The 22,352-nt window shown below is 32.8% G+C and overlaps 3 protein-coding genes and 3 pseudogenes across 5 annotated transcripts; 2 read left to right on the top strand and 4 right to left on the bottom strand.

The window, feature by feature from the left end:
* Positions 1–164: 164 nt before the first annotated feature.
* Positions 165–2,710, top strand: LOC104746102 (chromatin structure-remodeling complex protein BSH). The gene is made up of 10 exons (XM_010467504.3): positions 165–410; positions 503–591; positions 715–809; positions 1,132–1,203; positions 1,315–1,362; positions 1,438–1,521; positions 1,628–1,666; positions 1,786–1,868; positions 1,960–2,022; positions 2,465–2,710. Exons 1-10 carry the CDS (start codon positions 361–363, stop codon positions 2,562–2,564), a joined length of 723 nt encoding a protein of 240 aa, XP_010465806.1. The 5' UTR covers positions 165–360; the 3' UTR covers positions 2,565–2,710.
* A 1,334-nt stretch (positions 2,711–4,044) lies between these two features.
* Positions 4,045–4,801, bottom strand: LOC104746100 (uncharacterized). Its single transcript, XM_010467503.3, has one exon. It carries the CDS (start codon positions 4,738–4,740, stop codon positions 4,495–4,497), a length of 246 nt encoding a protein of 81 aa, XP_010465805.1. The 5' UTR covers positions 4,741–4,801; the 3' UTR covers positions 4,045–4,494.
* A 7,352-nt stretch (positions 4,802–12,153) lies between these two features.
* On the bottom strand, positions 12,154–14,820 carry LOC104746099 (putative F-box/kelch-repeat protein At3g17570 pseudogene; annotated as a pseudogene). Its single transcript, XR_015582512.1, has 2 exons — positions 14,404–14,820; positions 12,154–13,540 (listed from the first exon to the last, which is right to left on the bottom strand). The product of XR_015582512.1 is annotated as a putative F-box/kelch-repeat protein At3g17570 pseudogene (transcript).
* Positions 14,821–15,275: 455 nt separating this feature from the next.
* LOC104746096 (putative F-box/kelch-repeat protein At3g17570) lies at positions 15,276–17,744 on the bottom strand. The gene is made up of 2 exons (XM_010467499.3): positions 17,525–17,744; positions 15,276–16,671 (listed from the first exon to the last, which is right to left on the bottom strand). Exon 2 carries the CDS (start codon positions 16,650–16,652, stop codon positions 15,489–15,491), a length of 1,164 nt encoding a protein of 387 aa, XP_010465801.2. The 5' UTR covers positions 16,653–16,671; positions 17,525–17,744; the 3' UTR covers positions 15,276–15,488.
* Positions 17,745–17,798: 54 nt separating this feature from the next.
* On the bottom strand, positions 17,799–18,996 carry LOC104746097 (putative F-box protein At3g17560; annotated as a pseudogene).
* Positions 18,997–21,159: 2,163 nt separating this feature from the next.
* LOC104746098 (RNA polymerase II C-terminal domain phosphatase-like 5 pseudogene) lies at positions 21,160–22,282 on the top strand (annotated as a pseudogene). Its single transcript, XR_015582513.1, has one exon. The product of XR_015582513.1 is annotated as an RNA polymerase II C-terminal domain phosphatase-like 5 pseudogene (transcript).
* The last annotated feature ends 70 nt before the right edge of the window (positions 22,283–22,352 follow it).

The following is a 22,352-nucleotide window of genomic DNA, read 5'->3' as shown; positions in this document are numbered from 1 at the left end:
GAACGAACATGGAATGTGGTAGCGAAGAGAGAATGATTCTCTTTGATGATGTGCCTTCATGTCAATCTCGTTGATTCATTTTAGTATTGTTAATAATGAGGCCTGGTTAAAACCCAATAAACGCTTCTTACAAAGTCTGTCTAAAGCCCAAATACTAATATGATAATCACACAGAAAATAGTTAGGGGTGAAATTGGTAAGAAATCAGAATTCGCGGGCGATTCTGAAATAAACTATAATTTACTGCTCTAGCGCCGGAGAAGAAGAGAGAGATTGAAGTTTCCACCTCTCTCTCTCTCCGGCTCTCTTCCTTGAAAGCTCAATTCGTGAAATTGGAAGGGAAGGGTTTAGGGTTTAAAGATGAAGGCTTTAGGGTCTAGTGGTTGGAAAGGTCCCGTCAAGTTCAGGATGTAAGTTTCATTCATCTCTTTCCTCTATTCTTCTTCGATTACTTTGTTTGAAATTGATATCGAGTTTTCATGGATTCTATGGTTGGAGCTAGGCCTACTGCTGAAAACTTGGTACCTATTCGTTTAGACATTCAATCTGAAGGTCAACGTTACAAAGATGCTTTCACTTGGAACCCTTCAGGTTTCTCTCTCTCTTAAAAACCCTACCTTTTTGTTTGTCATCTTCTCCACTAGAAGCGCTTTGTTGTATTATATGTAAGTGGTGATTCACTGATTCTTGTTTTTTTTTGGTATTGGAATTAAGACCCGGATAATGAAGTCGTTGTCTTTGCCAAAAGAACTGTTAAAGACTTGAAACTTCCCTCTGCATTTATCACTCAGATTGCCCAATCTATTCAGGTTGTTACTTAAGTTTCTCTCTTCTGCTATGTTTTTGTTGTTAAGCTCTTTCACTTGTCATAGAGATGAATGATACGTTAAGCATTTTAGGTTACCGGTTAGTCTTTTGTTAGTTAGACATTCGACTTATTGTTTCTAAATCTTTAGGTTTAACTCAAGAAGAGACCTGATTGTAGCATTGTACCATGAGTTGTATATCTCTAGGATTACATTGTGTGATGTATTTATTGCTTTGGTTTTGCTCTACTCTGTTTTTGTAAGGGTTGTAATCGTTTCTTTAGAAATCTCTCTGCTTACATTGGTCATTTTACTGCTTTGTCAGTCTCAGCTCTCAGATTTTCGGGCATATGAAGGACAAGATATGTACACTGGTGAAAAGATCATACCAATCAAGGTATTATGATACAATATAACTTTTTTATCGTTCTCTCTTTGTTTATGAGTAATTTGCTGAAAAAGATGAAGTTTTAGAAGCTGATAAGCTATCTTTCCCTTTCTTTTTCAGCTTGATCTCCGAGTTAACCATACCCTCATCAAAGATCAGTTCTTGTGGGTGAGAATACTTGGTGATCTTGAACTGTTTCAACCATGATTTGGTCTCAATGCAGCTTGATTGCTGGTTTTGCAGGACCTAAACAATTTTGAGAGTGATCCTGAGGAATTTGCGAGAACCTTGTGCAAGGATTTAGGTGTTGAAGATCCCGAAGTTGGAGTAAGATAACCGTTCAATTTTTACCGTTTCATTATGCAATCAAATGAAGCTTGATTTTAAACGTTTAATACAATTGTTCTTTGGTTTCTTTTTCTCTTCTCTGAAGCCTGCTGTTGCCTTTGCAATAAGGGAGCAACTTTACGAGGTAGAAAATTAAATCGTAGCATTAAGATACTGTTAATTGTAATTCAGTATAATTTTTTACTGTCTTGAACACGAATGCCAAACTTACTGACCTATCATGTCGTTGTTTCTGCTTTCCAGATTGCAACTCAAAGTGTGGCTTCAGCTAAAGAGAGTAGATTAAGTAAGAAAAGCCGCAGAGGATCTGATCATGGTTCAGCGAGGTCTTTTCATGTTGCTCCCTATTTGTCCAATATATCTTGTGGTAATAGTAGAGCCTAGCTCAAACAATAAATTTGCATCTTTCATGTGCAGCAAAGCAAGTGGCCTGTCAATGGACTTAGTGAAGTTATTCAGCTTTAAGTCCAGTGTAGTTAGGTAAGTGATTATCCTGCCCACTTATATTTTCTCTCTGAAAGTCTCTTGTTAAGACCTGTTGTACGAATAACTCCTTGCATCTAGATTGTTTATAATATGATTCGAAATTGTTACCTATGTATACACTTATATGCCACCTCTCTTTTGTTAGTTAATGATCCCTTTGTTTGGAGCTGGTCCGTTCTCAGATTGCTTTAATAGTTGACCTCTGTTAATTTTAGATTTCATTGAACAGAAAAAAAAAAAAAAACTGAATCACTAGGTTGCAAGTCGTTTGATTGCAAATATTGATGAACTTCTTCGTGCATTGCTTATCACTAAATGAGAGTTTTCAAACAAAATAAGTTTTATGGGTAAACAAATTGACTTGCAAGACCAAGCAAAAGTGATAAAAAATAATAATAAGATCCATACATAACAATTTTGAGCATGACTTTGACAGGAAAAGGAAAGACTTGGATGTTTATGAACCAGTGGTGGATCTGCTAACAAGTGAGGAAGTTGATGCGCTTGAAGCCAGGGAAGAAAGACATGCAAGGTAAAGAGTTTGTCGACATGTAAAATATTCCTTAGGGCAGGACTCCGAAAATGAATGATAAAACGAACTCAAAATGTGTTGTATTTTCCTTAACTGGAGTTTATGATCTTATTGAATTTCAATAACTGGAAACTTTGGAGTTTTTCAAAATGTTTGATGTGAGAAACCGAATCCTTTAGGTGATAAGTCATGGCAAATGTGCCATGGCTCATGGCTTAAGTTTGAGATTTCAGTTTAGGAAACCCTGGTTAAGTGAAACACCAGTGGGTGTAGAATGAGGAATCTGTAGATGATTATACCTCAATGGGACATGTTAGGTTTACAGAAGTTGAGTTGAGTGAGACCATCTCTTGATGAAGATGGTTCCCAAACTTTGAGCATGTTAAGAATGTTAGAGATAGTAAGAGAGAGAGAGTATGGATTTAAAAATTAAGGGGAGAGGACAAGGCACGTTGTGGGAATCAAGTGACCCACTTGAGACTTTAATAAGATCTCATCATCAACCATTAACCTCACTGTCGAATACGGTCGTACTTTTTCTTCTATTCTCTTCTCTTTCCCCACTTTTTTTTCTCATTGCCTGTTCAATGATTGGGTCCCCTTCAAGCTCAAGCTGCTGTCATCTTAATTATTTTACTTTTTTTTTGTTCGAAAATAAACAAAATTATTGGGTTTATTATTAATAATTTTGTTGGAATTTTTGTAGTTTTGTGTAGAGATTATTGATCAGTTTTTGTTGTGTAGAATTTATGAGTTGTACTTGTGCCCTATCCTTGGAAGGGTACATGGATAAACAAGTTAATGTCTTGAATCGGCTGATGCTTTCTTCTTTATTATAGAATCCATTTGATGAATAAAGTTAAAACTTGAAGCTGGTTTTAATATTCGGTGTAATTGTATAATCTTAATACTCGGAAGTCTCGAACCAATATAACATCAATCAACCTAACTGTAATTGAAGAAAACTATCTTACTTTGGTTCAACGTACTTCTCTAAATGAACATATAAGGTAACTAATAAAAAGAAAGATAATCATTTGTAACATTTGGGTCTATTTTTGAGTGTGAAAAACTGAATCTAACTGGAATTAAACCAAAAAAGATCTAAATGTTTTAGTTTTTGTGGCTACAAAAGATTTGGGTCTACGTGAGACGAACTTGTTTTTTTTTTGTTGACTAAAAAAGTAATGAGCGTAAAGCCTAAACTCTTTGTGTCTGTCCGAAGTTAGGGACGTCAGCTCAGTCGATGGTTGTGTGTATTGAGACAAAATTAGACCGTTACCGAAAGTGCAAACTGTTCCTAACTTCTACGTTATAAGAGAATGATAGAATAATTATAATTTCTCCTTTTTATATTTATCAATATTGAGTTACAATTTGTTATCATTTATTTACTAATATATATTTGACGGATTAGTTAGTTGGTCTAAACACAAAAGATGGTCGGTGACTTGAATTACGTACTGTTACATTGGAACAAATCATGACTCATTAACTCAATGATGGATTATTATTTTCCCTGATTGATAATTTAACACATGTGCAACTTAAGTCAATAACTGACTTTTACATTATGGAGAACTAATAACTTGAATTCTCAATCAAATAATGCTAATCATCTCACATACAAATGATATATGAATTCAAGAAAGACATTTTTTTCTCCAAATAAAAAAAGATCCCACCGTGATTTACTCTCAGGGATTATCAAAGGGGAACATGAAACCATCTAACTTCTCGACGATAACTCGTCGGAAAAAATATCCACTAGACCCTTAAAAAAGAAGCCACGACCACATAACAAGAAAGGACAAGGAGGAAGGAGGAAGGAGGAGGAGCAGGAGGAGGAGATCACCATGGCGGGCTAACACCCTTTTAAGATATGTACAAAAGGTTGATCATAATACCATTTTTTTGTGTGTTTGGTTTTGGGGTTAAGCAGTGAGGTTATTGGAGGAGTTAGATTTGTCAAGAATAGACCACATGACGAGAACGTCGTCATATCCACAAGCCATGACTTCTCCTTGAAGCTCTTGAACCATTCTCTTCTCGTGTTCTTCCCTCGCTTTCGCATCCATTCTTCCACCGCGGGAACCCTTCTTTGGTGATTCTTGCGGTTGGTTGAAGAATGTTGCCGCTTTCTTGAATGGTGTTGCTATTGTTTTCTTCCATGATGCCATTTTAAAAAAAAAGTTTTTTGTGTTTACTCAATTCTTGAAATAAAGTATTTGTTCTTTTTAATCAGAGATTCGGATTGAGAGAGCTCGAGAACGACTTGTTATGTGTATTTATACACGCACACACTCTCTCTCCCTCTCTCTATATTATATTTTAATAACAATTATTATTAATAAACTAAAGAGTAATTAGTAATGCTAAAGCAAAGGGGAGAGAGAGATAGAGAGAAAGAGGCAAGATCCGCGATAGGAGCTTTCAAAGTAATTAGTATGTTTTATTAACTTTTTTACTTTTTGTTATCCATTGAACATCGTTTAGGCCTCTCCCTACCCTCCCACATGCATCCCCACGTGATCTCTTCCTCTCTATCTCTTACATTCAATTTATCGACAAGTTGTGTAATAGTAGCATGTAACCAAACCGGATCAAACCGAACCAACTCAAGATGAAGCCACGAGTTTGCCTTTTCCCACTCCCTCGGTACTGACATTTGTAATCTCCAAGTGCTTACTGCAGTCTCTCATTCCCATCCACTTCCTATTTGATGTGCCCATCTCCCTTTTTTATTTATTACATCAATCTATGTAGATATTTCTTAATTTTTGCTCCATCATTTCAATAACTTATCTAGCAAACTGCAAACCTAGCTATAATCTTTTATGAGTTATATATGAGCGAGAGATACTAGATGCACACTTCTATGACGTGTGCAAAAACAACGTATGGGTTATAAAGCTTAGAGTTCTTCTGTTCTCAGAGACATATATTGTATAAAAACGTACTCATATAAATATGTACGTACCAATTAATTATAGTACGTCTACAGCAAAAACAAAATCATGATTAGTAATTAATGTTAAAGTTAGTTAATCAAATTTGGTGGCTATGAATAAATGTATATACTACTAAAGAATTTAAAGGACCAATATGGCATAGGGGATTGAGGTGGGCACAGATTGGTCAGCAATAGCCCATGTGAATTCCACATGTTTCTCTGCTTCTCTATCTCTTTCTCTTTTCATACATCTCTTTGTATTTATAATTTTTATAACCTATTTTTCATATATAGTAGATATATATCATCGTATAATAATTCATTTAATCGATAAAAGTATACAAAACGTCAAATGAAATAAATATTATAAAGAGATATCAATAGTTTTGCATTGCACAAAATTTTCTCTCTTTTTTTACTTGCACTTAAACTTTTACTTCTTTGATAATCTGAACATCAACATTTTGTTGACTTTTTTAAAATTAGTTAGTTGTTTAATCTGAGAGTTGGTTTGGTAATCCAGTTTTAGGTATATATATGGTTTCATACTTAAATTAAATGAAATTTTCTGTTTTCATATATACCTGCTTTAGATATAAGAAACTTATACCTTTGATTTTCAGTTTTGAGTTTTTCTTTAATCGAACAACAATTTTAATACGGAATTAACGTTACTAAATTCAATCGTGTCCACGCACCAGATTACAAGATTCCTTTTGCATGTACACGATACATTATCTATCTTTAGTTTAAGTAAAAGGGAACCCAAAGTAGTAAAATTGACGTAGCTTAAAAGTAAGGATTTCAATTTTGATGTTTTGATATTAGATTTTAAAATTAAATAAATGCTTTAAAAAAAGCATCTTGTGCATGAGAGGAACCGTGGCAGTGCATGTATCATCTTCTCGTTACAATAGAATCTGTTGTTTTAATCTAAATCCTTTTCTATAGAAACATTATAATTAAAAGTCTGACTCTGCTCTTTTTTAATTTGTTTATAGCATCCCACATGACAGCCAACGGACTCTGCTCATTGGTGCGTAATTATTTTCTCTATCTCTCAAACATTTTTGTATTTGATACTATAATAATATAGAGAAAAAAAAAAGAGAGTTAAATATATAAATATTGTAGAACATGATTTGGTTCGTGGTTCTATGATCACACATTCGGAGGTACCCTCGAGACACGATGGATTTAATCAAATGGGTATAACTTTTTTTATGGGTTAATAATTGGTCATAACTTAGAGATGTAGTTTCTTGCTTCTACTAATTTTAAAATTTGTGATGATAATTTAAAGAAGAAAAAAACAAGACAAAGTCCTGCAGTTTTCAGAAATCGAATCCTGATGGTTATATTCAAAATTATATATATATAAATGTTTTAATATTAAACTGGAAGAAAAATAGACTTGATTAGTTATATTTTGGATCACTGAACTGAACCAACCAATCTTCGAAGAACAATTCGAATACTTAAGTTTTTACATTTGTTCCATAATTTTTTTTTTTTTAAAGATACAAAACTTGTAATAGTCATACAAGTAAACCGGATGGACAGTTGTAGTGTTGACCGGATGGGTATTTGTTAGATTTTTTCCCAAAAGGTTTAGGTCGGTGAGGTTCAAAAATACTATTACAAGAAAACAACATTTTGAAAACAAGAGATTATAAAATCTAAAGAGTAAAGAAGTAGAAAAAGAGGAGCTAAATTGTTTGTTTGTTTCTGTGTTGACTGATGAAAACTGGTCGGTCCGTAATATTAGGTGACTTGGTACGATTTTTTCCGGTGCCTCCCTAACTCTGACTTCTTCCTTTTCCCCTTTTTCTCTCCTTACACACTTTCCTTTTTTTTTTTTTCTTGTAACGTTTTTTTATAATTCTTTTCAATGTTTTAAGATAAAGATTTTCAATCAGCTTTGAGTTGACTTATGACCTTTATTTTCGCGTTTTGTGCCAAATAATAAAAGTTATACATTTATGGTTGTTGAAATGGTTCTTACTGTACTTGAAGACTTGAAAGTGTTTATTAGGGGCAATGTACTTGTTACGCCGACACATAAATAAGGGATAAAGTTTTCTCAAAATGGTTTTTAACTGGCAAAAGAAAGCCCATGGGTTGTACAACTCTATACAGATTTAGGCCTATTGATTTCTATTTTTCTTTTTGCTGATTAAGGTCTAATGGTCTATGTGCGCTGATTATGTAACTCGGCATTATAATAAAACCTCGAATTTGTAATTTATTAACAAATAAAGTTTTTAAAAACAGTTCTAGTGTCTTCTTCCTTGTCCATAAGAAATGTGGTTTTGAATTTCTCTGTTTTTTCTTTTTTTGGTAGGAAGTGAATTTCTCTTTTATAAATCGGAAAAGTAAACCAACTCGAAAATGAAAAATAACAATTGTACAAAGGGTAGGAGAGATTGTTTTGTCTATAATTTCTCTCATTTATTTTGTGTACACAACCTCTCCCTCTCTCTTTCTCATCATATAAGGAAGTTTCAATAAATTGTGAAGTAAGATTATATGTAATGATATATTATATTTTAAAGTAAAAATCGAAGTAACTCTAAAAATGAAAATACACAAGTGTAAAAAAGACGGTGGAATCAAGGCCTTCTAAATCTCATATTGTATATCAACAAACAGAAACTAAACCATAATTCTAACAAACAAAGGGTGTACTAAGTTATTATTCTTACCATGAACTTAATTAACAAGATACAAAAGAAACATGAACATGATGGAAAACAAAACATGACGAATACAATAAAGACAAAAAAGACAAGGAAGAGCATGGAAAACAATTCAGGGAGTGAGGGTTTTGTAGTTAGGATCAGAAACTCGGTTCTCGTAGAACCTAGCTATAAAAGAAGTGGCTCTTCTATCGACCCCTGGCTCAGCGATCCAAAGCCGACCATCTTCATCACTGGTCATGATTCTTGACCTTATAATCACTCCTTCCTCGCTCCAATCATCTCCACTGTTCGAACAGCACGGTAACAAAGCTCTTATCACTGAAAATGTTGACGTTTTTTTGCTCTTACCCATCTCGATTTATCTTATACGTGCAATCACATATATGTATACATCTAAGTTCACATATTTATATATAGGAAGGTAGAAAGAGAGAATATAGGAAGTTGCTACGAAATGGTGATATACAAATACAACCACTCGTGTATATAATATGCTCCTAACACGTACGTACACATTTGCATATCTCATATATAATATGATCTATACGAGGTTTAAAATAACATTATTCTCTAAGGAAAACGCAACGGAGACCGACCGATGGATGCATGGCTGTAAAAGTGAAGAACTCCTTTTGAGATGAGAATAAATTCTCATCCTTTGCATGTATGTACGACGGAGGAGAGGACTCAAGCACATAGTTTAATTAATATACAAGTATAAATAAATTAATAGTAACTAAAGTATAAGAGATGTATGTTCTGCATCATATATTTTAGTCCTAAATATCTATACTACCAAACTATATTCTTCAATCGTCAGCTTTTTACCTTTTATCTTTACTTATGTATAAGATTGATTTATAATATCCAATATTGATTATCTTCTACATAAGTTTCAATGATATTTTGTCATTTTTGTTGATGTTGATCATATCAATATTGAATATTTTTTGTTGTCAACCTTATGCAATATAGCGTTTGAAACAACACATCACATATCGACGATCACAAAAGCTACCACAAATTCAAAGCTAAATCATGGTTATTATTTTGTCACTTTTTTAAGTGAACTTTTGAATTGTACAATATCTATACTATTAATTGGGGAGTACACTTAGGGATAAAAAATATATATATATATAACATATATACATGTTGCCAAACACACCCATTTGTATACATAATATATAAAAAAAAAAACTTCCCTAAAACAATGGTAACAACTATTAAAGAAATAAATAATTAACTTTTTTATAATTGGTTATAGATTTCGTATCTATTTTTGATATGGGTATAAAGCATAAATAATTAATTTTGAATATATTAAGTTTTCCAAATATTTTTCTAAATTAAATATTAAACATGTATAGTTTTCTAAATGAAATTAAAGCCAACAAGATTACAAAATGAAATTTAAAATATTATAAGAAAAACGAAATTATTTCTATTAATAATTCCTTGAATTTATATAGTTATTATAATTTTATAAAATAATAAGAGTTTTCGTAATTAATAACATACCAAAAATGTAACTATTATTTAACAAATGAATCTACTTAATTTCGAATTATTTATGAAAATAATTTAACTTAAATTTAAATAGATAATTTATTTTAAGAAATCTTGAAATAAAATCAGTAATTATTTACCAAATTACTAAAATTTATGGATTATTTCTAAAACTAACCTTATATATTTACTCATCGTTATAATAGGAAAATAAAGACAATTAATTCAAAATCCAAATCTAATCATCCATATAGATTCAAACATATTTTATATGCATTAAATGAAAACTAAATAAGTTTTTAAAAGATTTTATATAAATTTTTTAGTTTTAAACGTAAAAGTAAAAATGTTTACTCTTTCCAGCTTATAAATAGAGAAATCGACCTAACATTCACATACATATACAGATATACACCACTCTAGCACTATTTTTGTATCTCTTTGTTTCTGCAAAAAAAAAAAAAGTGTCTCTGTATTGAGTTTGCATAATATGCCTTGCTAACATCTGCTATATTCTTTTTTTAGTTCGCCAATATTATGTACTATGTCCAGTTTATGATTTATGATTCTTATGATTTGTTAAATTTATAATTTTCTGTCGTGTATATAAACATATATAAATCAAGTTTTTTTTTGAAAGCATACATTTTCTACCTAGAGATTGTATATAAGAGAAGATTGTAGTATGAACGGGTGTTCATCCAATTGACATAGCATCTAAAAAAATAAGAAAATTACATCTGATTGCTTAAAGAAGTCCACATTTTTTATATGAATCCGATAAGTCACAAAATACTATATTAATGTTTGTTTTCTTCAGTTTATATATATATATTTATTTAAGAAACTTAAGTAGGAAATTCTTATTAGAGTATGTAGTTGAGGTTTGTATTAACATTAATTAACTTTTAAAACCAGCAAATACAGCAAGGGGTACGTATACATAAACTATACAAGTACAATTAAATTTTCAATGACTATATTGTAATCATTTGTATGTATTAAATTATATTATTTACTTATTTTTACAAAGATAGGATGTTAACATTCTTTATTAAAATGGAACTATAATTTGGGATGTATATGGAAAAGAAAACAGAAAAACACACATGGCAGTAAAATTTTATAACATGAGCACCTTGAATTTTGTTAAGTCATGTTATCTTTAAAAAGTCTATTAAAATTTTCCATTTGAGTGTTTGAGTGTTAATCTCAATATGTTTTAAAATTTTATAGACTTTTAAGTCATGGTTACCTTGAATATCTAATGAAACATTCAAGGTAACGATGACTCATAGTATAATTCATAGTATAAAAATTTCTAATCCAAATTTTAAAGTACTGATTAACACTCAAACACCCAAATATTCATAAACCAAAATGACAAAATTTTGGGTTAATGACGTTATACTATATAAATATGTTTACACATACTAAATAAATAATTTTAATTCTTGACATGTTCTATTAAAGATTAAATTCAAAATAAAATAAATAAAAATACATTAAATATGTTCTATAACAGCTACAAGTATTTAAAAGAACATAATCTAATATAGGTGAAACATATATAAAATAGTAAGAATAAAGAAGTCAATTAATTTTGTAATATTATTATTAAAACATATGATATATAGATATACTATGAATTATATTTATGTTTATTTCATACGAGAGTTCTAAAATTTATGTTTTCGTCCGGTTTCCTCCTGTTTTCAATCGGAAATACAAATTTTTCCCATATTTGGAATGTCCCATATTGAGAATGCTTTCTGTTATTCAACAAAAATTTGAGAACGGGTGTAGTACATAATGGAACCTGACAAAATGAAAAGAAAGTTACAGCCATCCTAAATATTTGTGTATGTTTCAAACGGGTTTTCATCGCTGTTAGCGGTTATATATCCAATTTGATAATTCACAAATTTAATAGAATCTAACCAATCATTTATTTGATTTAGTTTGTTACCAGTCCAACCGTTATGTTGTTCCAAATTTTTAAAATAATGGTGAAATCATTATTATTTTAAATTTTAAAACATTAATAAACCAAACCAAATATCAAATTAAAATTTCAATTAGTATAAGTTTGATTATATATACAAAAATTATTTTGTTTATAAACATAACCCCGCACGTACGTGCGGGTCCCAACCTAGTTTAATATAATTAAGGAATACATATCCATTGGAGTAGGACGTTTCAATTAGTTGCTGATAGTGCTACGTACATCTATATATATATCCATAAAGTATACGATCATGATTTATAACCACTTAAAAATAGATTGAAAAATACGGTTTGGGTTCAAAATATTTTCCAGGTGTAACAGAAAAGTAAGCAAAGTAGAACCAAGAAAGATCGATCGGGGTATGTATATTGTTATTTGGAAATCAAATATTTTGTGAGCTTTGGGCTGAGGATTGATCTTTTATGAAAAACCATAGGATAGATCTAATTTGATGTGATGGTGACTAAACCTCTCATGAACAATGTATTTGAGTAAAGATCATCACCAAAACCTAGAGTTTCAAAAGCAAATGAGAGCTAAAAAGATAAACTAAGGAACGTCAGCTACTCAGTCAAGTAACTAAACAGAGACAAGTCAACCATAGTTAATCCAATTACTACCTTTTTCTTTTGCATCCGGGATTCACTTGACCTTGCTGAATTTGAACCAGACTTGGAGCATAGCTGACGAGACATGGCCAAAGGGAAAATGATTCCCTTGTAGTAGTCTCTTTATAGATTTCTTGGTATATATTCTCTCCGACAATGTAAGCTCTTGCCAGGTAAACATCAGTGTCTACATCACAAAACACGACCATTTTTTTCTCCTCATCCACCAAAAAACTACTCACATTTACCATCCTTGTTACCATCAATTTAGGGAAATCCACTACCAAGAAACTGCTCCACGACAAGTCTTTGGCCTCCTCGATTTTAGTATTGGTGACCCATATCTTCATCTCCGAAGGATCATCCTCTGTATTCTCATCAAACCTCTCATATAACAACGCAAGCTTCTCTTCTCTAACAACTGATAGAATCGCAGTCTCGACAACACCATCAGCATCATCAGTTTGAAAAGGAAGAGAGAGACGTCCAAACTTTTTTGTTGTGAAATCAAACCTGAGTACGAATTTACCGAAGGGATCTTCTGTATCTGAAGCAATCCAGTAAGTATTCCCCTTCAATGACACGCCCTTGGATTGTAAGGTACAAATAGGAGAGACGTCATGAAAACTCCTCCATGAATCAGAGTTAAACTCATAGATATCAAACTCCGCACCTAACGGGCTCAATGAGAATGACTTATACCTTAGGATATGGTGGCTGTTGCAATTTTCTTTCTCTTTTTCGTACCCTAAAACAAACTTATGGAACAGTGCGTTGCTGGATCTGTTTGGGATCCACCTGGTCTGACCAGTATAAGGGTTCCAAACCACGAGTCTCCTGTCAGTAGTGGTGCACAATAATAAACCGTTGCACTGAAAGATATCAGATATCTTGACATCTTCTGGATCATTCTTACTGACAAGTACACCTGTTGCGTCAAAGGACGGATCAACACTGTCGTGGATGCCAGGGAGATTGATACTAACTGAAGAAACCCTGGAATTCATCAGCGAGATAAACCCTCTTCCCGCTCTATCCAAGTTCTTCTTGAGGAATCCCGGATCTTTGAACAAAGTGTACCACCGCTTGCAAGTAGTTTTCAATTGTTGTAGATATCTGGCCTGAACCCTTGAGAGTATTTCTGCTTGTAAATCCCGTGGAAGATCCGAAAACATCATTGTTTGTTTGTCTTGTGTCCTGAATTTACATAGAAAGAAAGCAACAGCGGGTTAGATATTAATGAGGGCTTTAAGTAAACCTCTAGGCTTGTCCACTTATATAAGAATTAAAGGACATTTCATGCAAAGGTTAAGGAAGAAAACATGAGATAAACAGAGATAAAGAGCTGCTAGAACATGACTCATAACCTTTAAAAAATGACAAGGAAGAACACTAAAAACTTGGAGAAAACAGATATGAAAGTCCAACTAAACTACATATAATGTCCAAGACCAGATTCCACATAAGGTTACCTAACCAGAGATTAATGAGTGTCTAAAGAATCTAGAAACAGATTATAACCACTGTTCTGTATCATCATGATGATCCAATTAAAATCTCAGCAAAGCAAAAAGAATTCATCAAAAGAATACACAGAAGCATAATGGCTAAGCACAATCACTGCTGCTAAGCTTTCAAATGAGCCTTTCTAATCAAATTAAGATTTCGTCTTCCATCAAAAGAAGCTAATAAATCATTTAGGTTTCCATAGTCCCAAATCCATCGTTCTTGCTCCTTGAGCTCATCATATACCTCACATTTTTTAATTCCAATTTCCATAAAGCGCACCAAGCAGAGATACAACGATTCAAACTCATTATCACAAATTCAGGAAATCAAAACAGATAACTAAAATTGAACAAAACAGTAGCCAATAAATATCTCAAAAAAGCATTGCAGGTCAAGGAGATCAGTTAACAAACCCTAGAATACGATGATGGAACACGAAACCGAACAAAAACAAGATCGATACATCATTAAATTTAGAACAATCGAAGAACAAGGAATCAAAAACCGGAAAAACGAAGAAGAGTAACACTTAGTTAGAGGAAAGAACTTACACAAACGAAGAAGCGTAAGGATCCGACGGAGAAAAAGTGTCTTCACCGACGGAGAAAAAGTGTCTTCTCCGGTGAATCGATGATCGGAGAAACGAAGCGAAGCAAAGCAATGAAGAGGGTTCCAAGGGTTTATTTATATTCTCGGCAAGTGTTGTATCAGCTAACGCTCCAAATGGTTCCAAGGGTTTCGGCAATCCGGTTCGTTTAGGGCCTAAAATATATTTACCGCTTCGTTTGGGCCTAAAATATATTTACCGCTATGTTTGGGCCTAAAATACTTTTACCGGTCCAACAAAAAAATTCGTTGCATTGGAGATTTCAATTGGTAAGATAAAAAAAAAATAAAAACTGATCTCACATCAGCGGAAGGACATGACAATTGAGTTGTTCAAAAAAAAAAAAAAAAAAAAAAAAAAAGACATGACAATTGACAAAGGAAACAAAAGAAAAATTACATTGCCGGATATAATTAAACCAATCTTGGAACATAACCAAAGAGAGTGAGGCAACATCTTATGCCTTCAAATTCTGAAAAAATAAAACCAGAAGATACTTTAACTCATTCGACACGAAAACATAGGGAGTCGTTGAGGTTTTATATCCACTGTTAAGAACTTTCTCCATGCCACAAACGTGGTCTCAATCTTATTGGTTATCCATATCTCCACCTTTAGCGTCTGATAGTGCTATATATCCAGAAAGGATAGGATCAGAATGTATAGCCACTTACAATAGATTGAAGAGTTCAGCTTGGGCTCAAAATATTTTCCAGGTGTAATAGAAAAGTAAGCAAAGTAGAACCAATAAAGATCGGAGTATGTTTATTGTTATTTGGAAATCAAATATTTCGTGAGCTTTGGGCTTTGGATTGCTTTTATGAAAAACCATAGCAGGATTGATCTAATTTGATGTGATGGTGACTAGACCTCTCATGAACAATGTATTTGAGTAAAGATCATTACCTAAACCTAGAGTTTCAAAAGCAAATGAGAACTACAAAGATAAACAAAGGAACGTCAGCTACTCAGTTAAGTAACTAAACAGAGACATGTCAACCATAGCGAATCCAATTAGATTGACTATAATCACCTTTTTCTTTTGCATCCGGTATTCACTTGACCTTGCTGAATTTGAACCAAACTTGGAGCATAGCTGACGAGACATGGCCAATAGCAAAATAATTCATCTGTAGTAGTCTCTTCATAAACTTCTTGGTATACATTCTCTCCGACAACATAAACTCTTGTCCTGTAATTGCTGTCTGTATCACAAAACACGACCATTTTTTTCTCCTCATCCACCAAGAAACTCCTCACATTTGTCATCCTTGTTACCATCAATTTAGGGAAATCCACTACCAAGAAATCGCTCCACGACAAGTCTTTGGCCTCCTCGATTTTAGTATTGGTCACCCATATCTTCATCTCCGAAGGATCCTCTGTATCATCATCAAACCTCTCATATAACAACGCAAGCTTCTCTTCCCTAACAACTGATAGAATCATACTCTCCACAACACCATCAGCATCATCAGTTTGAAAAGGAAGAGAGAGACGTCCAAACTTTTTTGTTGTGAAATCAAACCTGAGTACGAATTTACCGAAGGGATCTTCTGTATCTGACGCAATCCAGTAAGTATTCCCCTTCAATGACACGCCCTTGGATTGTAAGGTACAAATAGGAGAGACGTCATGAAAACTCCTCCATGAATCAGAGTTAAACTCATAGATATCAAACTCCGCACCTACCGGGCTCAATGAGAATGACTTATACCTTAAGATAAGGTGGCTATTCCAAGATTCTTTCTCTTTTTCGTACCCTAAAACAAACTTATGGCACATTGCGTTGCTGGATCTGTTTGGGATCCACCTGGTCTGACCAGTATAAGGGTTCCAAACCACGAGTCTCCTGTTAGTAGTGGTGCACAATAATAAACCGTCGCACTGAAAGATATCAGATATCTTGACATCTTCTGGATCATTTTTACTGACAAGTACACCTGTTACGTCAAAGGACGGATCAACGCTGTCATGGATGCCAGGGAGATTGATACTAATTGAACAAACCCTGGAATTGAGCAGAAAGAGGAACCCTCTTTCGGCTCTACTCAAGTTCTTCTTGAGGAATCCCGGATCTTTGAACAAAGTGTACCACCGCTTGCAAGTAGGTTTCAACAGTTGTAGATATCTGGCCGGAACCCTTGAGAGTATCTCTGATTGTAAATCCCGTGGAAGATCCGAGAACATCATCGTTTGTTTGTCTTGTGACCTGAGTTTACATAGAAAGAAAGCAAAAGTAGGTTAGAAGTAAACCTCTATGCTTGTCCAGTTATAGAAAAATTTAAGGACATTTCATGCAAAGGTTAAGGAAGAAAACATGAGACAAACATGAGATAAAGAGCTGCTGGAACATGACTCATAGCTTAAAAAAACGACAAGGAAGAACACTAACAACTTGGAGAAAACAGATATGAAAGTCCAACTAAACTACATATAATTATGTCTACGACCAGATTCCAGATAAGGTTACCTAACCGGAGATTAATGACTGTTTAAAGAATCTAGAAACAGATAATAATAACTGTTCTGTATCATGATGATGATGATTTAGATCCAATTAAAATCTCAGCAAAGCAAAAAACATTCATCAAACGAATACACAGAAGCGTAATGCCTAAGCACAATTACTGCTGCTAAGCTTTCAAATGAACCTTTCTAATCAAATTAAAATTTTGTCTTCCATCAAAAGAAGCTAATAAATAATTTAGGTTTCCATAGTCCCAAATCCATCGTTCTTGCTCCTTGAGCTCATATTCCTCACATTATTTTAATTCCAATTTCCATAAAGCGCACCAAGCAGAGATACAACATTCAAACTCACAAATTCAGGAAATCAAAACAGATAGCTAAAAATTGAACAAAACAGTAGCCAATAAATATCTCAACAAAGCATCGCAGGTCAAGGAGATCAGTTAACAAACCCTTGAATACGATGATGGAACACGAAATCGAACATAAACAGGATTGATAAAACATGAAATTTAGAACAATCGAAGAACAAGGAATCAAAAACCGGAAAAAACAAGAAGAAGAGGAACACTTAGTTAGAGGAAAGAGCTTACACAAAACGAAGAAGCGTAAGGATCCGACGGAGAAAATGTGGGAATCAGTGTCTTCTCCGGTGAATCGATCGGAGAAACGAAGCAAAGCAAATGAAGAAGAGGTCCTCGCAGCTAACACTCCAAACGATTCCAAGGGTTTCGGCAACCCGCTTCGTTTGGGCCTAAACTATTTGTTACCGCTTTGTTTGGGCCTAAATTTTTTGTACCGGTTTAACCAAAACAATTCGTTGCATTGGAGATTTCAATTGGTTAAATAAAAACCGTATATCTCACATTAAACCAAACTTGGAACATAACCAAAGACAGTGAGGCAACATTTTATGCCTTCAAATTCTAAAAAATTAAAACCAGAAGATACTTTATATTCATCTTTTCTAACAATGTATACTTTGTTATCTCTGTCACAACACACAGCAACTTTCATCTCCTCTTCGATGAAGAAACTCATCCGACACGAAAACATAGGGAGCTGCGTTTCTATATCAACTGTAAAGAACTTTCTCCATGACACAAACGTGGTCTCAATCTTATTGGTTATCCATATCTCCACCTTTAATGTCTCGCAGCTCTGATACAACAACGAAAGATGTTCTCCTTTACCAACCGAGAGAATCGTAGTATCAAGACAATCTGCTTCTTGATGAAAAGGAACACACAAATGTTGGAAACTCTCTGTTGCAAAATCAAAACTAAGTAGAGAGTAGTCGTTGACTCCTCTTTGCTTAGACAAGTACACCCAATAAGCGTTTCCCTTCAATGACACGCCATAAGATTTTAAGCAACCTTTGGGAGTGATGACCTCAAGAGTCTTCCATGAATTAGAGCTAAAATCATATAAGTCTTTTCGGGGAGTAGTAACACCAAGATATCTCCTCCTTGATTTAGAGCTAATATTCTTCAATTCTAGATCATCTTTGGGAGTGACATCAAGATTCCTCCGTGAATTTTGGCTTGTTTCCAATTTTTTGTAGTAAATATCCGGAATCCTCAAGATTTTGTAGCTATGGCACAAATCGCTGTTGTCGTATCCAAGAATATAGTTATCGTCTATCCTGCCACGATTTAGCTGTTGGAGCCATCTCTTTTGCCCCGTAAACGGATTCCAAACCACTAATCTATTTTCTCTGGTGGTGCATAACAATAAACCATCACAGTGAAAGGCTTGAGATATATCTGCATATGTATTACGATAGGGGTCGACTAGGGTAAGTTCACCTTTCGGAACGACGTCCATGCTAACTCCATGGAGATTGTAGCTCATCGAGTAAACCTGAAAATTCAATAGCATAAGCATGGTACTGCCTTGTGTCATAATATTTTTTTATGAATCCTCGATTTTTGAGTAAAGCGTGCAATCTTTTGCAAGTAGATCGTAATCTTCGTAGACATGTGACAGGAACCTTAGAGAATATCTCTTCTATCACATCCTGTGGAAGATCGAAGATTAACTTTGTTTTGATTTCTGACCTCATCTTTGCATATAGGCGACGGTAACTTAGTTAGGGTTTTAACTTTAAGTAATCCTTTAACGCATATCCACTTTTTATTTTTATTTTTTTCTCTCCCTTTCATAGATGAATTCGTAAACACATTAAAAATAAAAAGAATTTATTCTTATTAATTAAAAAAAATTTATATACTGTATAAAATATCTAGCAATAAATAGTTCTTGACTTTTTTTTGTTAATGTAATAGTTATTACCTTTACGTCTTTAAATTTCAGAAAGTGAAATCCTGCATACCCCTCTTTACTTTTTTTTTTCTTTTTCTTTTCTTTGTACTGTTGTAAATTTTCCTTTTTAGTCTATGGTTAATTAATTGTCTCGTTAAGATAAGTAATAAATTATTTTGCTCGTTTACCTTTTATAACTTGATTAAGTTTTTAAGATTGTCAAAACGTGTCATATATAATCTGATTAAGCTTAGTCACATGTTGATGGATCAAATGTGTAGATTTTAGATAGATGGACAAATCAGAAAAAGTGTAATTTATATCCGATTTTCCCTTTAAATTATTAAATATGTAGAATATTAGATTAATAGTTAATTATTTTTATTTATCCTACTATATTAATTGAAAAGTACAAATATAAAACTAACCTTATAAAGTGTAAAAAATACATATATCTTAAGATAAGTGTTTAATTTTTCAGTCAAGGTAAAAATATAATTTTAATATGAGACTAATAAAATCTGTTAAATAATTATTAATTTCTAAAAAAGATAGTTTCTCTCTCAAGTTAACTATGGACAAAATTACTAATTAATTTTTAAAAACTGTAAACCAATCAGAATTTTAAAAAGTAAGATTTTATATCTAAGTATCCTAATTTTTATTTTAATAACTATATTAGAAAATTTTAAATTATGATTCAAGTATCATTTTCTTTTCTTTCATTTACAAATTGTTTTGAATTATCATATAATACATATGATAAATAAATATGAATATATTTTCTGCATATGTTGCGGTTTGAATTTTTAAAAATAAATATATATTACTTAATCTATGAAGAAAAATAAACAATATAAAATAGTAATATACATCAAACAAATTAAAATATTATAATATGATAAAATAATTAGTATTTAGAAAGATATATATAAATTTACCAAACAGTTGTAATATAAAAAGTAAATACTGTCTCAAACAAAATTTTTTTTTAACTTATTGTTATATAATAATTTTTGGATAAAATATTGAGGATATTTCCTAGTTATTTGTAAACGTATTTACTTTATTAGCTTTTGAAAAAAGGTTAACTAATTCATTTGGATCACCTTGGTATAAAAATTTAATCTAAAACACCCTTTTATATATTATAGAACATGTATCGGATGTGTTAAATATTGCACGCGATAAACACAATAGCTATATATAATATAAAGAAACACTAATAAAGAAAGGAAACAACAAGTATTGTGGGAATAAAGATCAACTGATATAGCTTTTGGATAACTTCAAAACAACTCAAGTGAGATTACAAGTTTGATATTTATTAGACTAATAAAATCTTTTAAATAATTATTAATTTTCAATTAAAAAGTTTCTCTCCCTAATTAATTATGGATGAAACTACTAATTACTTTTTTAAAAATTGTAAACCAATCAGAATTTTTAAAAGTAAGATTTTATATCTAATTATCCAAATTATTATTTTAATAACTATATTTAGAAGATTTTGTTGATATTTTAAATTATGATTTTCCTATCATCTTTCTTTTATTTCCTTTAAATATTATTTTGAAATATGTAGAATTTTTTTCTGCATATGTTGGGATTTGAATGTTTAAAAACAAATATATATTATTCAATCTATGAAAAAAAAATATGTGTTTTAATCTTCCACATTGGTGGGTTGATAAAACTAAATTTTGTGGTTGATACAATAATAAATTTTATTTTCTCATAATTAGTATATAATAATTAATAATTTTAAATATTTCACAAAATAATAATGTAAATACAACAAACAATATAAAATGGTAATATACATAAAAAATAATATTCTGAAATAATTATTATTTAGAATCTGGCCGATTAAGATTTTCGATAACTTCAAAACGAGTTTGGTATTTATCCTCAAAACTATATTCTCCTCTTTAGTTTTGCTCCCAAAATCTCTGATCAGTGCTGAGTTATTTACAAATCAAGGGTTTTTTTTTTTTTTTGTTTACTATAAAGGAAGGAGAAGGACTATACCAAATCAATCGAAGAAATCATGTTTGTAGTTGAAAGTGATTACATGGAAGTCGAACCGTCGATCAACGAGTCGTCTCCGTCACTGTCGTCATCTCGTAGTTGCGATCACTGGTACGTTCGTTACGGAGTCTGCATCGCCTGTAAATCGACGGTGAACAAACGGCAAGGCCGAGCATTCAATTATCTCATCCAAGGTTTGCAGCTAAGCCACGAAGCAGCCGCGTTTTCGAAGCGTTTTACAACGCAATATCATATTGTCAACGAGAAGAAGCTTCATCTCGTCCTTGACTTGGACTACACGCTTCTCGACTCTATTAGGGCTTCACTTCTCTCCGAAACAGATAAGTATCTACTCGAAGAAGCGAGTTCAAGGGACGATCTATGGAGGGTTGACACCGGATTCTTGACAAAGCTACGGCCTTTTGTTCACGAGTTTTTGAAGGAAGCCAACAAGATGTTCACAATGTATGTTTACACAATGGGTAATCGAGTATACGCCAAATCCGTGTTGAAGGCGATTGATCCCAAGAGAATCTATTTTGGGGATAGAGTGATAACAAGAGACGAGAGTCCGTATGCGAAGACGCTTGATCTGGTTTTAGCTGAGGAACGTGGAGTGGTCATTGTGGATGATACGCGTGATGTTTGGACCCATCACCAGAGTAACCTAGTAGAGATTAATGAGTACCACTATTTCAAAGACCTCAATGGCCCAGAAGAGCCAATTTCTTCTTATACGGCGGAAAAGACAGACGAGAGTAGTAGCGATGGTGAATTGGCTAAAGTTCTGAAAATACTCAAGGAAGTTCACTGTGGATTCTTCAGAGTCAAGGAAGAGTTAGAGTCACAAGACGTGAGGTTTCTGCTTCAAGAAATAGATTTCAAACTTCTCACAAAAGACGCTTGATTTGGTTTATGTTTGGATCCATCACAAGAGTAACTTAGTGGAGATTAGCATGCACAACTAAATTAGATTAATGGCCAACGAGAGTAAAAGTCTTACTCAGAGGAGAAGAGAGACGAGAGTAAAAAACGAAGCTGGATTGGGCAATGTGGATTCTCCAGAGTTGAGGAAGCGTTTAAGAGTACCAGGACGTGAGATTACTACTGTTTATGTCTTTTTAA

The sequence above is a fragment of the Camelina sativa genome, chromosome 15 (assembly GCF_030686135.1).
Source record: "Camelina sativa cultivar CO46 ecotype springtype chromosome 15, ASM3068613v1".
In the NCBI taxonomy this organism is placed as follows: Eukaryota; Viridiplantae; Streptophyta; class Magnoliopsida; order Brassicales; family Brassicaceae; genus Camelina; species Camelina sativa.
This window is presented reverse-complemented; position numbering and strand designations above follow the sequence as displayed.